A 13,730-nucleotide genomic window follows, 5' to 3' on the forward strand; every position below is an offset into this window, starting at 1 on the left:
TCACATGGTGCAATGGGACGTGCGAGAACTGGCATCTGTCCCCTGCAGCCTGTTCCTGTGCAGTCTCTGCTCTAGCTACTCTGCACTACGTGCAACTTCTCAGACGCATGCTGCTCTCTCTCCGCTGTAGGTTTCTTGCATGAGTCCAGTCCACCCCGTCCTAGCACAGACAGCCTTTGGATTTTGGTTTCTCTCTCTAAAGTGTTTCCATAGTCCCACCTACTTACCTTCACTCAGCACTATCACACTGTCGTGCTTCTCTCTTTGATTCTGTTTCCTGGGAACTGTAAATTCTGAGATGGCTGGGACCTCGTCCTCCTGCCATGCTCCTGTCTCTCTCCATCACTGGTGTCCAACCCAGGGCCGGACACTTAAACACGGACTGAATGACAAGGAAAATAATCCTGGAAAGTCTAGCGTTTTTAGAAGGAAAAGAGAATTTAATTACTATTGGAGGCTAAAGTTCTAAGGAAACCATCAGGCAAGGTAACGAAATGAATGCTTTTTGACAGTGTTTCTTGATTTGTGTAGCTTTTCTTGTATCTAATGCTCTTACTCAAGTAAATTTAAAAGCATTTCCTAATCAATAATCGTTTCTTTAAAAAAAAAGAGAGAGAGAAATGGCATCCCCTTGTTTTGTGCTCCTGAAAGATGGGGTTGACCTTTTTGGAGAAAATTCCTTAAGTCCCAGCATTCTTTTCCATTGGGAAGAATACACAACGCAAGAGTCAGAAACACTGGTATTGCTTACCAAAAGGGAGACTTTGCTGAGGAATTTGAAGGTGAATGGAGGGAAATGGGAGTAAACACCGGATGTTGTTCCTGGAGTATTGAAACTAGCCTATATATGAGAATTATATTGATTTTAAATAGTGTAAGGAAGTGAATATTTGTAGACATTACTGTAGTTTCACATAGCTTCCAGTTGTTTCATTATTCAACACATCTATGTTAGACGCGACTTTCTGTAAAGGCTTGTCTTGGTACCACAGAGCATGTGACAACAGGTGAGCTTTTGTCTTAGGCCGCATAGGAGGAGGTCTAAGGATTTATCATCAGGACTACATTAAAATGAGTTCTCTCTCTAGGTTTCTTCCTCTTAGAATTAGAAAGCCGTGTTAGAATTGGAAGGGGCCTAAGGTATCACTTAGGATTCTCTTCATTTCATATATTAAGAAATAAATGCGGAGAGGTCAAATGATTTGCTTAATGGCTGCAGGGCCAAGGTAGTGGCAAAGTAATTTAGAAGCAAGGTGTCCGTTCCTCTTATGCATGGGAGCGGGTCTAACTGTCTGTGGTCGTGTTGTTAAGGCAGTTTAACTTCTGGCTGTGCTGGGAGGTAGCATAGAATGAAAGCATGGGCTTTGGCCTCAGACAGAGTCAGTTGCATTCTGGGTCTGCCACAGGCAGGCAGAATGCCTTGGGGTGCTGACTCCATCTCTCTGATCCTTGCTGTCGCCCACATGGGAATGTGAAGGAATTAAATGCAGGAAAACAGAACCTGAAACTGGACCCTGAAACTCCGGCCTCCCCTCTCCAAAGCCTGACCCTGTCTTTTATTTGTTGCTGTGCGTTTACCTGTTCTTTGGATTATACAATGTGTAGTTGTAATTTAGGTCAAAGTTCTCTTCATTCCAGCGCTGTGCTGTGCCCCCCGCCTTAAAGCCCTACGTCCACGTCGCCTAGTGTGTGTAAGTTCTCTAAACCATTTTAAGGAAAATCTGAGTCATTCACTCAAAAATGAATTTATTCATCCACTTATTCACCCGGTGCTTGCTCCATGCCAGGCATTGGGGATAAAATAGTCTAAACCCATAAAGACTGAAATATTAAATAATAAGATCGTGCCAGTTACCAACTAGGACTCAGTTTTAAGTTTGCTGAATGGAATGAGGGCCACATCTATGCCAGCTTTTCAATGTTTATAGTAGAGATGGTGGGATGTGTTTTCTTTATGTGAACGATATCATTCGACTGAGTAATGCATACTTTCAACAATAGGAGATTTTCCTAAACCCCACAGAAATCATGTTAGTTTTTTAAAAGAATCCAAGATTTTAACTTTTCCTAAGAAAAGAAGAGTACGCCAAGTATATAATGAAAAGCATATTCATTGGACATTACCGTTTTTTGTTATTAAATAGCATTTGTTATTTTCTGGTTATAAAAGCAATATGGTCATTTGAATATTTTTTTAAGAGCATACTATATTGACATTATTTTTAGATATTGAGATAATTCCCAATTTTTATACCTTTGTAAATAGAGCTATAATAAATATTGATTCACGTAAATCTGTGTTATTCACTTAACTTATTATTTCCTTAGGCTAGTGACCACAAAGTGGAATAAATGTCCTGGTCAAAGAGTATGAGAGATTTTTTGACTCGTGATACGCATTTCCACGTTACTTTGGGAAAAGACTGTATGGCTTTACCCTGCTACCAATATGAGTTACTTGAGCAACCCAGAGCCACTTTTTCTTGAACAGGTGGAAAGGCTTTCCTGTTTTCCTAGGGGTAGAGCTGAGGGGGTCAGCCCAGCTGCCTCCTTAGGACTGAATGAAGTTGGATTGAAGAACGTTTTTACACTTTAAACAACAAACAGTGAAGTGAAACTTGCAGTTCTTTTATTTTAGTTTCTTCTAATTAAGCTTAATTTTGATAAGTTTCTGTATAAGGAGCCCGCAAGGACCTGGGAGCAGCCCTGGTTGCAGAAAGTCTGGGCTGCCCTTCCAGGCATGCCTGGCTCTGCGCCTCCTCCTCTGGGCTGCCATAGCCCCACTCTGACACATTTGTCTTTCTTAAACTCATTTTCTTGCAACAAAAAAATCATCAAAAGATTTAAAACAAAAGTGTGTACCTCAATCAGATTTTTTTTAAAAGAAATTAAAAAGCATTGTATCTTCTGTTAAATATTTATGTAGCAGGCTATTGATGTCTTCATTTAAATCTGTCTTTTGAGATGCAAATTGGACATGGTTCGAGGTAGGGGAGGGGTAGACTCTCCCAGGAAAACGCTCAAGTGCGAGGTTCTTTCTGAACAGGCGTCTTATTGTTTTCCTCCAGAAAGCCTGCATGTGCTATTTGTTAATGGAATTTTTATTTGACTTTGTAAAATTCTAAAATAGCCTCTTGGGATATTTAGGGATTTTTTTCTTGAAGGAGTTTTATAAAGATTTTATCATGTAGGAAATTGCAGAGTTATATGGTTCCATTAAATCTATTTGTTAAGCAAACTTGCGGACATGTTGTCTGTCTTATGATAAAGGATCGTATAGCAAGCAGGTCTTGTGTATAGAGACTTGAATAGCAGGTGTTCTATTTCTTTAATGTATGTGCTCATCTAAAACATTCAGAAATACTTATTCTTAAAGGTAGAGGGTCTTGGTGTTGTTTGTTTGTGTTTTCCTCCCCAGAGTACCTTGGCGTTTGGGATAGTGTTCTTTCAGAAAATGTTCTTTAATTTTTTTACATCAGAGACCGTGGATATTTAATTTACGTTTCAGTAAAGCTGTCAGTTGTAATCTGCAACTTAAAAAAACTCATAAAACAAATCCTCATTTCACAATTTAAACCTTATTGAGTCTAATTCGCCAGCGCTGCAAGTTTATTATTCTCCTGCAGTTTGACGGGCCTCCAATTGTAATTGTGTTGACCCTTCAATGCATTAACTCTCCCCAGTGCTTATCAAACTGGGGGAGATAAGTCTGCAGTTCGGAGCTTCATTAAATATCTCATTTATATTAAACAGACGATAGCTTCTAACAAATAATAATTTGTTCAGGCAGTGGCACCGCCACAGTTGTGGTTTCATCTTCTTGGAATGTGCCATCTTCTGTCTTCTCTCCCACTCTGCTGTGTTGTGCTGCCGCACCCTCCCCTCCCCCCCCCCAGCCCTCTGTGCCTCTGGCTGCAAGCCAGCACACAGGCACGCAAGACATTCGTCCATGGGGTTAACCCCAGAGCCCGCGTTGGGAGGATTGTAGTTAAGTGTGCTTCGTTCCTCCTTGAAGCGGATTTGTTTCAAGGCCTTACTAACATAGGTCCTTATTTGTATTATTTTCATGAAGAATATGAGTAATAATGCACAGCTGTTTTAAAGAATGCCACATACTATTTTAATTCATTGTGATAGAAATTGTCCAGTATTCTTAGCTTATTTAGTAGATTGTGTATGTTTATGAAATATGCATCTTTGCCTGCCTCATTAGAATATCGGTCCTTACTTCTGTATTGTTTGTGTGCTGTTAAAGTGCTTCTCTCAGTTACTCACTGTCTCATACTTAGGATTAGAATAAGAGAATAGGATGCTTATTCCTAATTTCCAGCAGAAGAACTTTAAGCTTGGTCTATTGTTCAAGACACATGAGCTGACAAGTGATCTTTACGTCTTATGGAACAGGTCGTAGTTGCCCCAGCACACACACACATGTGTGCTAATTGTTAGGTATATTTATATACGATAGGCATAGAAAATACAGCTAAGTTGCAGCTTCCATCCTGATAAAGCATGCCTTGTGCAGAGCAGCATCTCATAAAGAATTCTGAATTAAACCATAACTTAAATTGACTTAAGCAGATGCTAACAGTCAAATTGAAAAACTAAGCAACAAGATAAGTTTGAAAAAAAATAAGCTTTTAATATACATATTTTTCCTCCAGTGGTTAAAATCTGACAGAACTTCGTGGGAGGCACAGTGTAAAGAGGCCAGAAAGTTGGTCATTAGGCAGAGCTGTCATCACAAATTATTTTGGTACAGGGTGAAAAGTTCTAGTTCATTTGGTACCCAGTTGGATACAGGCCTTGGGCGAGTTGTTATAATTCCCTCATGCTGCTAATGGGCCTCCAGCACTGATTTTCCCTCGTTCCCCGTTTCCCCATAGCTAAAGTCACCTGGGAGCCCCTCTGGACCTGAGCTGCCCATTGAAACGGTGTTGGACGATAGAGAACGAAGAATTTCCCATTCCCTCTACAGTGGCATTGAGGGGCTTGATGAATCACCCACCAGAAATGCCGCACTCAGTAGGATAATGGGTGAGTCAGGTAAAACTCTGTTTATCCCGTCTTATTTTTATGCTTTCACTGGTTCACTGAGAGGTTGTTAATGTAATATTAATGTAAAGGAAGCCCATGTTTTCAAGAGGAAAAAGAGCAAGTTCATTACAATCATTCAGGAAGTGTTAATGTGGAGAGAGTAAATCAATACATCGATTTTGTTAAGTGAGTTTTAGATTGTGGAACATGGGGGAAGAGAAAAAAAAAGGAAGGGATCACGTAGAAGTGTTTTCCAGTGTTCAAGATATTCTTAGGTTGTTTGAGATAGTGAGTGAAGCTGTGTTTTTAAAAAGTCAAATTTAGTGGTTTATGGCAAGCAGGGTTCAAAAGTTACCATCGTTCGCAGTAGCACGGTTTGGAGGGAGAGGAAGAAATGTATGTAGACATATATATAGCTGTGTATGGCGGAGTCACGTTTGTTGGGTTTGTGCTTAATAGAGGTTACCATATTTTAATTGCATCTCTACTTTTTCAAATCCTGCGTTTTAAAATCCTGAAAGTAGTTTTTTGCATCCTTTGTCTGGATTCAACACCATCCAGTCTGCATGGCCCCCAGTGGGTAATGAGGTCATTAGCACTTGCCTGGTGGCAGCTCAGCTTCCGCTAACAGAGCTTGTTAATAAAGACTTGCTTTGCTGCAGGAGTGGTTGGGTTTACTGAGTTGCTCATCTTGGGATTAGCTTGTGAGAGTTTTCAAATTTAAAACATAAGAAGTTGTTCTGATTAAAATAGCACCTGACATGGAACACTTTTGTGGCTGGTATGTTTTGTAAGTCTCAAATATGAAATAAAACCCTAAATTTCACTCCACTTTGATTACATTTAATGCGGATTTAATACAATTCAAGTTTCCATTATGAAGCTTCATTGGAACAAGAATTGATTTCGTTCATCATTGGAGGTTTATGGAAAGCCTGCTGTTGGCAAGACCTGGTGTATATGCCTTTACTGTAGATAGAAAAATGAGTGAGAAACAATCTCTGCCTCCAGAGAACTTTCTACTGGATGTGATAGGAAAAATACAGAAACATGGCTAGTAGAATTTTCTGTTCTTCTAATCATTCTAGCTTTCTAGTTCGGAAAAATTGCTAAATTCTCAATTTTTTATTTTACACATACAACTTAGATGTGCCAGCTCTCAGGTTTTGCTTTGTCAACCTCTTTCTTTCTGTGTGCTTGGCATAGGTGAAAGTAGGGGAAGGTTGCTAAAGATGTCGTACACTTGTTGGGTGACAGGCATTGTACATAGTTTGTCACATGAATCTTTGCTTATTAATGATCCCTGGCTTCACTGCTCTTGGATTTTCCATACTTTCTTGGTTTTGGTGTAAAAGCTTATCTTTGTTAAATGCTTTTTTTATTGATAAAAATTCAGACCCCTTGAGAGAGAGCGTGCATGTGTCCCTGGATCTGTGTGCATACAAAGTGATATGCTGTAATTTCCCCTCTATTATAGGAACATAGGACTTGCCATACTGAATCACACCATTGGTTCACCAGCTCCTGTAACCTGCATCCTGCCTCCAATCCCTGATGCTTCAGAGGAAGGCGAAAAACTAAAACTAAAAAAAAAACCAAAAAAACCCCAGAATTCACCTAGTGACCTTTTTGAAATGCTGTATATATGGATTGAGAATTTCTTTGTTTTCTTCGTAGTCTATTGCCCTGATTTTGTTAGCTCTGGCTTTGTTAGTCCTCATAAGTTTGCATTATAGTTGGCGTTGTCTTCCCTTCCTCCTGCTAGAGATGTAATGGACTTTTGAAACTCCAGATGCTTCCCCCAGGGCAGTGCCTTTCCTCTAGCTTTGTGCTTTGAGATGTGCTGTGCGTGCCCTTTTGGGCTTGGAGGTGACAGACTTTTTACCCTTTGATGGTAGGCCACATTGATATTGAATGATTTGGATATTTTTTTAAGACAGTTTTTTATGTGTTGTACTGGAAACTAGGGATCCCATATAGTTTTATCCTGAGAAATGTATATGCTTAATTTGATTTATCTATAGAGTTTTGCAAATTTGAGAATTCCTCTGTCTTTCTCAGTCCCTATTCCGGTATCATTGGCCCTAAGAAACAAATACTGTTTAAATCAGTTCCCACTTAAAGTTAGAAATCCTGCGAAAGATATTAGCTTGCAATGAAATACCAAACAAGGTACCAAATGTAAGATATTAGAGCACTGAATTTCTATTGACCTAACCCAATAGCAATAGTATTTACTGATTTGCACAGTATCGAGGTGCATGGAACCTTCTGAGACAGATCTTGTTGGTTAATGGTTATCTTCTAGGTGTTCGGAATAAGTCCTGTGTAGACACTCATGGAGATGGTAGTATTTACTTTACGATCTGCTATGATTCAAAAATAATTTTGTATTGGAATTCCAGCTGATTACATTAAGAAATTATTAATTTTATGCAGGTAGGATGAATTTTCACATAGAATATTCCTCATGTCAGACTCCAGACCAATGGGAGCTTTGAGGCTTTCTGATTCATTTCTGTGGGAACATGTTCCAGGAGAGAGCTTCTAAAAAATAGACCATAAAGCAAGAGATGTTGGAGTTGGAAGGATGTCAGATGTCATCAGCCACACTTTCCCGCTTAACAGATAAAGGAACAAAATCCCAAGATCCCGTGATGATTTTTGTTTCATGTTGTTCTTGGCTATTTCCTGTTTCTAAAAATAGTGTTCTCTGGGGAATACTGAGATCACACAGTAAGTGTTAATTAGTGACATTTATTCTTTATTAACACCCATTGATAAATATCCACATTCCATTCTGGCAACCACTGTGCTCTAAAAATCAAAGAAGTGGACCTTTGAAACAAACTTACAGATCATATACTCCAACCTACTCATCTTCTGGTCAGGGGAATTAAGGACCAAAGAAATTAAGTGACAAGTCTGAAGCTGCAAAGTTTCTGTGTTTCTGAACCAAAATGACGATGTATATTTTTCTGAGTCATGGGTCCCACATTACTCAAACCTGATTGATCTTGGCTTACGCTGGGGTCAGCCAGAGTTGTGAGCAAAGGCAAGATTTCTCCAAATGTTATCTGTATTGGCTGACTTTACACTATTGTGGATTTTAAAAGAGTAATCCTGGACAGTCATCAAAAAGAAAGCTGTAGGGAGCCTACATAGGATTGCTTCCTTTTAAAAGCCTTAAAAATATTCTACAAATTGCTGACTGTCTTAACTAATAATAATAACAGTAATAATAATAGGCATAGCTAATTTAACCAACATGTTCTCGTCATAAAATACATCACAAGTTGACATTTGAGAGCATGGAGCCTTAAATTTTTTCCAGGTTTTTTATCTGAAGAATTTTTCTGTTTAAAGCAAAACCAAAATGCGTTATATCCATTTCAGAATTTAATCTCAATAGTTCCTATGTTCATACATTTGTGGTGAGTTTAAAAAGTAAGTATGTTCAGAATACTTTCATCTTGTTAGAAATTCAACAGAAAAGTAGAACATTAATGTTTTATTGTGAGCCAAATCACTGGCAGAATTTTCCTCATTTCATCCTTTTCTAGTGTCTTGCATGGTGTTGCCTTCTGTGTAAATGTACCAATGAATAAATGTTTAGCAAACAATCATTCTGTATGTCGTTGTTTCACTTCTCCACAGGATACTGACTGGTTTAAATCTTAGTTTGTAGTTGTTGGTTAACTAGTTGGGGAAAGAGGACAGTTTATTCATCAAAAAATGGATCAAAGACTTCTCAAGTCACCCTTGGAGGTTTCACGTTTGTGACATGCCATGTTACCAGTAAACATAATTAAGGGGTATTGTCTAGGTTGACTTTGGTATAATATGTAGTTTGATTATTTAATAGTCCATTACCCCCAATATATTCCTGGGGCCAGATCCCAAAACTGTATTCCTGGCAAGCATATTAAGAAGTGGAAAACTGATGGAAAATATGAACTCTTAAATCTTTTGAAATATTAGCCTGCATGATCTTGGGTGAAAGAAAAATGCTAAATTGTTGTCATACTATTTAGGGAAATTTCTTGCCATCTATTTATGTGTAAAGTTTTGGACCACTTAAAGTAAATATTTCTACTCAAAACAATGTATTATAAAAAAGGATTGTCATATGAAGAACCATTCAGTGTTCCTTGTTGCTTATTAGGCTGTCTCTCAGAATATATTGTGTAAATCCAAGAGTTTTTGTTTTTGTGTTTAAAAATGAGTGCCCAATCGTTACACTATAACATTCCCTTCCAATAAATTTTGTGTGTGCGAGGATTTGGCATTGAACGCTGTGACACGTGACTTGCCAGTGGAGAGCTGTTAGTTGGGGATGACCCTGGTTTGTCTTTCTGTACACTTTTGGGGGGGGGGGGAAGCATGTCCTGAGGAAGAAATGTTTTTTGGGGGGTAATAGTGCTCGAATATCTGACCTTATTTATGAGTACTGTTTTATTGAACAGATTTCTATCTTTCCGTACTAATATCCTAAAACTTGAGTAGGAATAAACAAGTGATTTGAATTCAGGAAAGGGAAACGATTAAGTATTAAATTTGATGTACATTTTTATCGTGAGCATTCATAAAAAGTTGCTAGTTTTCAGTTTGTCAAAATGGATGCATTTCAAATCAAAATATAGTGATTTTCTTGATAAAATGCTGAGCAGAGGTTTCAGTGAGCATGTAGTATTTCTGTAATAGAACAGTTGATGCTAAATAATAAATGCATTTGAAACTTTTAGCAAGTTTACTTTTGTGGGTTGTCCTGAAAAGATTTATAACAACTTAATTTTTGCTCCTTTGTTGAAATGTGTGGAGTAACATATATTTTAAAAATTCTTTCAAACCTATATATGCCATCCCCAAATTTCCACAATAGTGGTAAAATAAAAATTATCATTTATACATTCTGATGAATTTAAAAATAATTTAAAATTAGATCTTAAAACTGATATTACAGTGTTAATAAACTCCTTACCATTGCAGTTGTGTTATTTTAAAAAATTGTATGTAATAAAGGAAAGTATACCCCATGCACAATGGTGGCGGTATTGGTATTGGGAAGGCACAGCAATCCTTTTTATTCGGAACCAGGATAGCCAGCTTAATAGATTTGGACACTGAGCTTAAAATGAGAGTCCCTCTATCCTCCTGTAAGGTGACAGGGAGCGTGTCAGTTCTCCTCCGTGGGTGGGAGAGGCAGGCCAGTGGGCCTGCATCAGACAGTGTGCATGTTTCTGTGAGTGTGGCCTCTCACAAGGAATCCATGGGGACCAAAGCCTTGTCCACAAGTGCTTGCTCAGAAGAAGTATAGCACAAGATTTGTGAGGAAGCCAGAAGAAGTGTAGCCATTTTGGGGAAGAAGATGGCATCCTTTGGCCTCCAGCATTTTCTTAAAGATTGAGGGCCTTGAGGCATAATTTTTATCTCAAGAAAGATTGTCAAATATAAACACCTGTCATGCTGATCCGTGAACCTGAGCAGATTTTCCTGAAAGAAACTCATCAGTGTAGACAGTTGTGGGTCTTTCCTTAACAAAAACACTATGTCCTGATTGAATAAGTCAAAATTTACGGGCTCCCCTGTCATGGCCTGAAAACCTCTGGGGAGACAGGTACTAATCTTTTCTCTTCATAATCATGCCTGCTATCTCCCCCTAGGCCTTGATTCTGGGTGTGCTCATCTTTGAAATGTCACCCAAATGCACCGTGGGCTTTTCTCCATCATACATTTAATGATGTTGTTACCAGTGTCTAAAATCAATGTCATCATTTCTTCTAGCAGAACAGACCACATTCATCATTCAAAACCCAACTCTGATGTTAACTTTTGTTAAGATCCCGGCATCCTCTGCCTTCAGCTACCCAGGCAATTACCAGCATTCATGAATGCCATCACTCACATCACCAAGCAATTATCACTTTTTGTATGTCTATATCCTTCACAAGGATGGGGGCTCTTTAAGGGCAGAGATGGTCTTTCTTGTAGTACCTGCCACATGATAAGTGCCCCATGAATGAATGGGTGAATGATTAGTGTAAGTCTGCAGGACTTCCCTCCAAATATCCTGGTAAAATTTTTCGAAGGAGTTTAACAACTTAGAATCTATGTAGCATTTTCACATTAGAAGACATTTTGGGGATCATCTCTGGCTTTAGGAAACATAAAACCAGAGAAATTGCATACTGTGCCCATAGCTACATAGCTGTAGTCTGAGAGGTGGGAAGAGACTTGAGGTCTCCAGTTGACAATCATTTATGAAAAATAAATTTGCTTAATTCTATTTTTGTTCTCCCAGGTTGAGCAGATGCTTAGAATTTTAGACTTTTTCTAGTGTAGCAAAGTATGAACATTAATACACGTAACCCTTAGATGGATGTCTAGAATTTCTCTTTCTCTTTTTTTCACTGGACAGGTAAATACCAGCTGTCCCCCACAGTGAATATGCCCCAAGATGACACTGTCATCATAGAAGATGACAGGTTGCCAGTGCTTCCTCCACATCTCTCTGACCAGTCATCTTCCAGCTCCCATGACGACGTGGGGTTCATGACGACAGAGACTGGCACGTGGGCTAAGGCTGTGGTCACTGATTCTGCGGACTGGTAAGAGTGCGCTCCAGGGTAGCAAATATGAGTTAATTGCACTCACACTTTACGTTTAAATGGTCTATCACTGAGCACAGTTAATTTTTTTATAGCAGTGTGTTTTCATGGTTTTTGTACTCTTTAATTATCACTCTTTTAATAGAAGATTCCCCTCAACCCCATAGACTTACCCAATTGTTTTAGCCTTTCCAGTGTGTAGTTAATAATTTAGCCAAAACAACAACAAAACTATCACTAACCGAAAAACCCTACTCAATTGTCAAGTTTTATTATTATTTTACATCTGTGTTACTTTGATGAATTGTTTTTCTATTAAATAAGTGAATTCTAAACTGATCCCTAAGGTGAGGGAGAGTTTGTAACAATTCAGTGACTTCGGCCAAATTGATGGTTGCTACGGTCTGGGAGTGGAGGCAGCTGGGTAAAGGTCTTTTTAGAGTGCTGTAACCATACTATTTAAAAGGCTATGTACTTGCTTCTAACATCATGGCTTTGGGGGCAGTCTGATGCTCTTTTTTCTGCTGTATCTTTCAAAATAGAAGAAAGCCTTTGCTATTATTGAGCCAATGTGTAGCACTTGAATGTAATTTGCATGCCTAATAATTATGTACATCAATAAGCAGAAGAAAAATCTTTCCTAGGGAAGACCTTGTAAGGTTGTAGTGATAATTAGCACAAACCATGTGAGCGTTATACCAGAATTTCGTTATTGCCCTTTCTCTGGGGTGTTTTATGAATACATCAGCAAAATTATCTTTAAATGTTATTTGTAGCATTGTTATTTGTTACAACAAATGTTATTTGTTAAATGGCATTGTTCCTTCACCCCTTAACCATTTCTATTTCCTACTCTTCTCCAGACTTCCGTCAACAGGGATGGGCATTTCTTCGTGTTAACATTTTAGTGATGATCTTAACAAAGTAAACCCACTGCCCAGTCCTCTTTCCCCACTCCTCACACGGACACACAAAAATACAACACATTTATCTTTCTGCAGGTGTTCTCTTGGAATAATCTCACTGTTTGGGGGCTCAAGGAAAGTCCATCTCTGTTTTCTCCTTCTTTTCTTTTTAATTGTTTTATTGAAAACACAAGACTTAAAAGCAGAGCAGCGCTTGAGCCTGCGTGATAGCTAGCTTATCTTTGAATGAGTGTTGTGGTTCAGCGTAGAGGAGGAGAGCAAATATAATGAAAATCCACGTGAAATCCACAGATGCTGTTACATTCACTGCTGCAGTTTCTCTCTCTTTCTGAAAGTGACAGCAACACAGAGAAAGTAAGGATTCAGTCTCTGCAGGATTCCTCGCAGGGACAGAAGCCTTTGACTCTCCACCGTGATGAGAATTGTGAAGGTGGTCATAGGAGGAGACCTGTTTGGGGCTTTCTCGAGTGCTGTAGTGGTGGAAATAAATGAATAAATAGTAGGGATAGATTGTGGCATTAATTTCCCTAAGGGGATTCATAAAATGGTGAGGACTTGTGTGATCTTGCTGCGGGGGTTGGGGGGCAAGGAAAAGAATATGAATGAAGGGTTATCTAAACAAGAGTAGCAGCTGTTCCAAATCACAGCAGAAAATGTAAGCTTTTCCAGGTTGACAATATCTCCCTAATCCTTGATGAAAATGTTATGAAAACAAAAGGGCAATAAGATGGGATTAATAACTGGAATTTTAATAACGCTGGGGGTCAGGATATGGTTACATTCTTTAAAGAATCAGCTGTCAGTCCTGCACTCTAACTTGTTGAATATTCCAGTGGACTGTTTATTGTGGCTGAAATTACTGTAATGGGGATTTTGATAGGGAAGAATTAATTATGTCATGGTTTAAGAATATTTCGTTAAGACTCTTATTAACTCACAAACTCATTTGACATTTTAAGTTGTGTATGTTTGCAGTTCACTGCACAATTGTAGAAGGCTAAATATGTCAAATGGCTCAACTTTCAATTTGTTAACTAATAGAATATACTTTTTTCAATCATTAATTAATTTAGGGAACATTAACAATGTTTTTAAGGGGAAAAACTAAAACAGTAGATTCTAATCTTAGTGACAATGTAATTTCAGAAGATAAAATTAG

General features: G+C 38.5%; 1 protein-coding gene across 19 annotated transcripts in view; it reads left to right on the forward strand.

The window, feature by feature from the left end:
* Positions 1-13,730, forward strand: part of PARD3 (par-3 family cell polarity regulator) — a 518,486-nt gene that overhangs the window by 296,475 nt on the left and 208,281 nt on the right. For 13 of the 19 annotated variants that reach the window (XM_046679514.1, XM_046679504.1, XM_046679509.1 and 10 more), the window contains 2 exons: positions 4,887-5,046; positions 11,456-11,645. In XM_046679514.1, coding sequence (XP_046535470.1) covers positions 4,887-5,046; positions 11,456-11,645 — 350 coding nt within the window. The remainder of the gene's footprint in view (positions 1-4,886; positions 5,047-11,455; positions 11,646-13,730) is intronic. The other 6 variants (XM_046679519.1, XM_046679518.1, XM_046679507.1 and 3 more) reach the window with 1 other exon arrangement.

This window comes from Equus quagga, chromosome 12 (genome assembly GCF_021613505.1).
Source record: "Equus quagga isolate Etosha38 chromosome 12, UCLA_HA_Equagga_1.0, whole genome shotgun sequence".
NCBI lineage: Eukaryota > Metazoa > Chordata > Mammalia > Perissodactyla > Equidae > Equus > Equus quagga.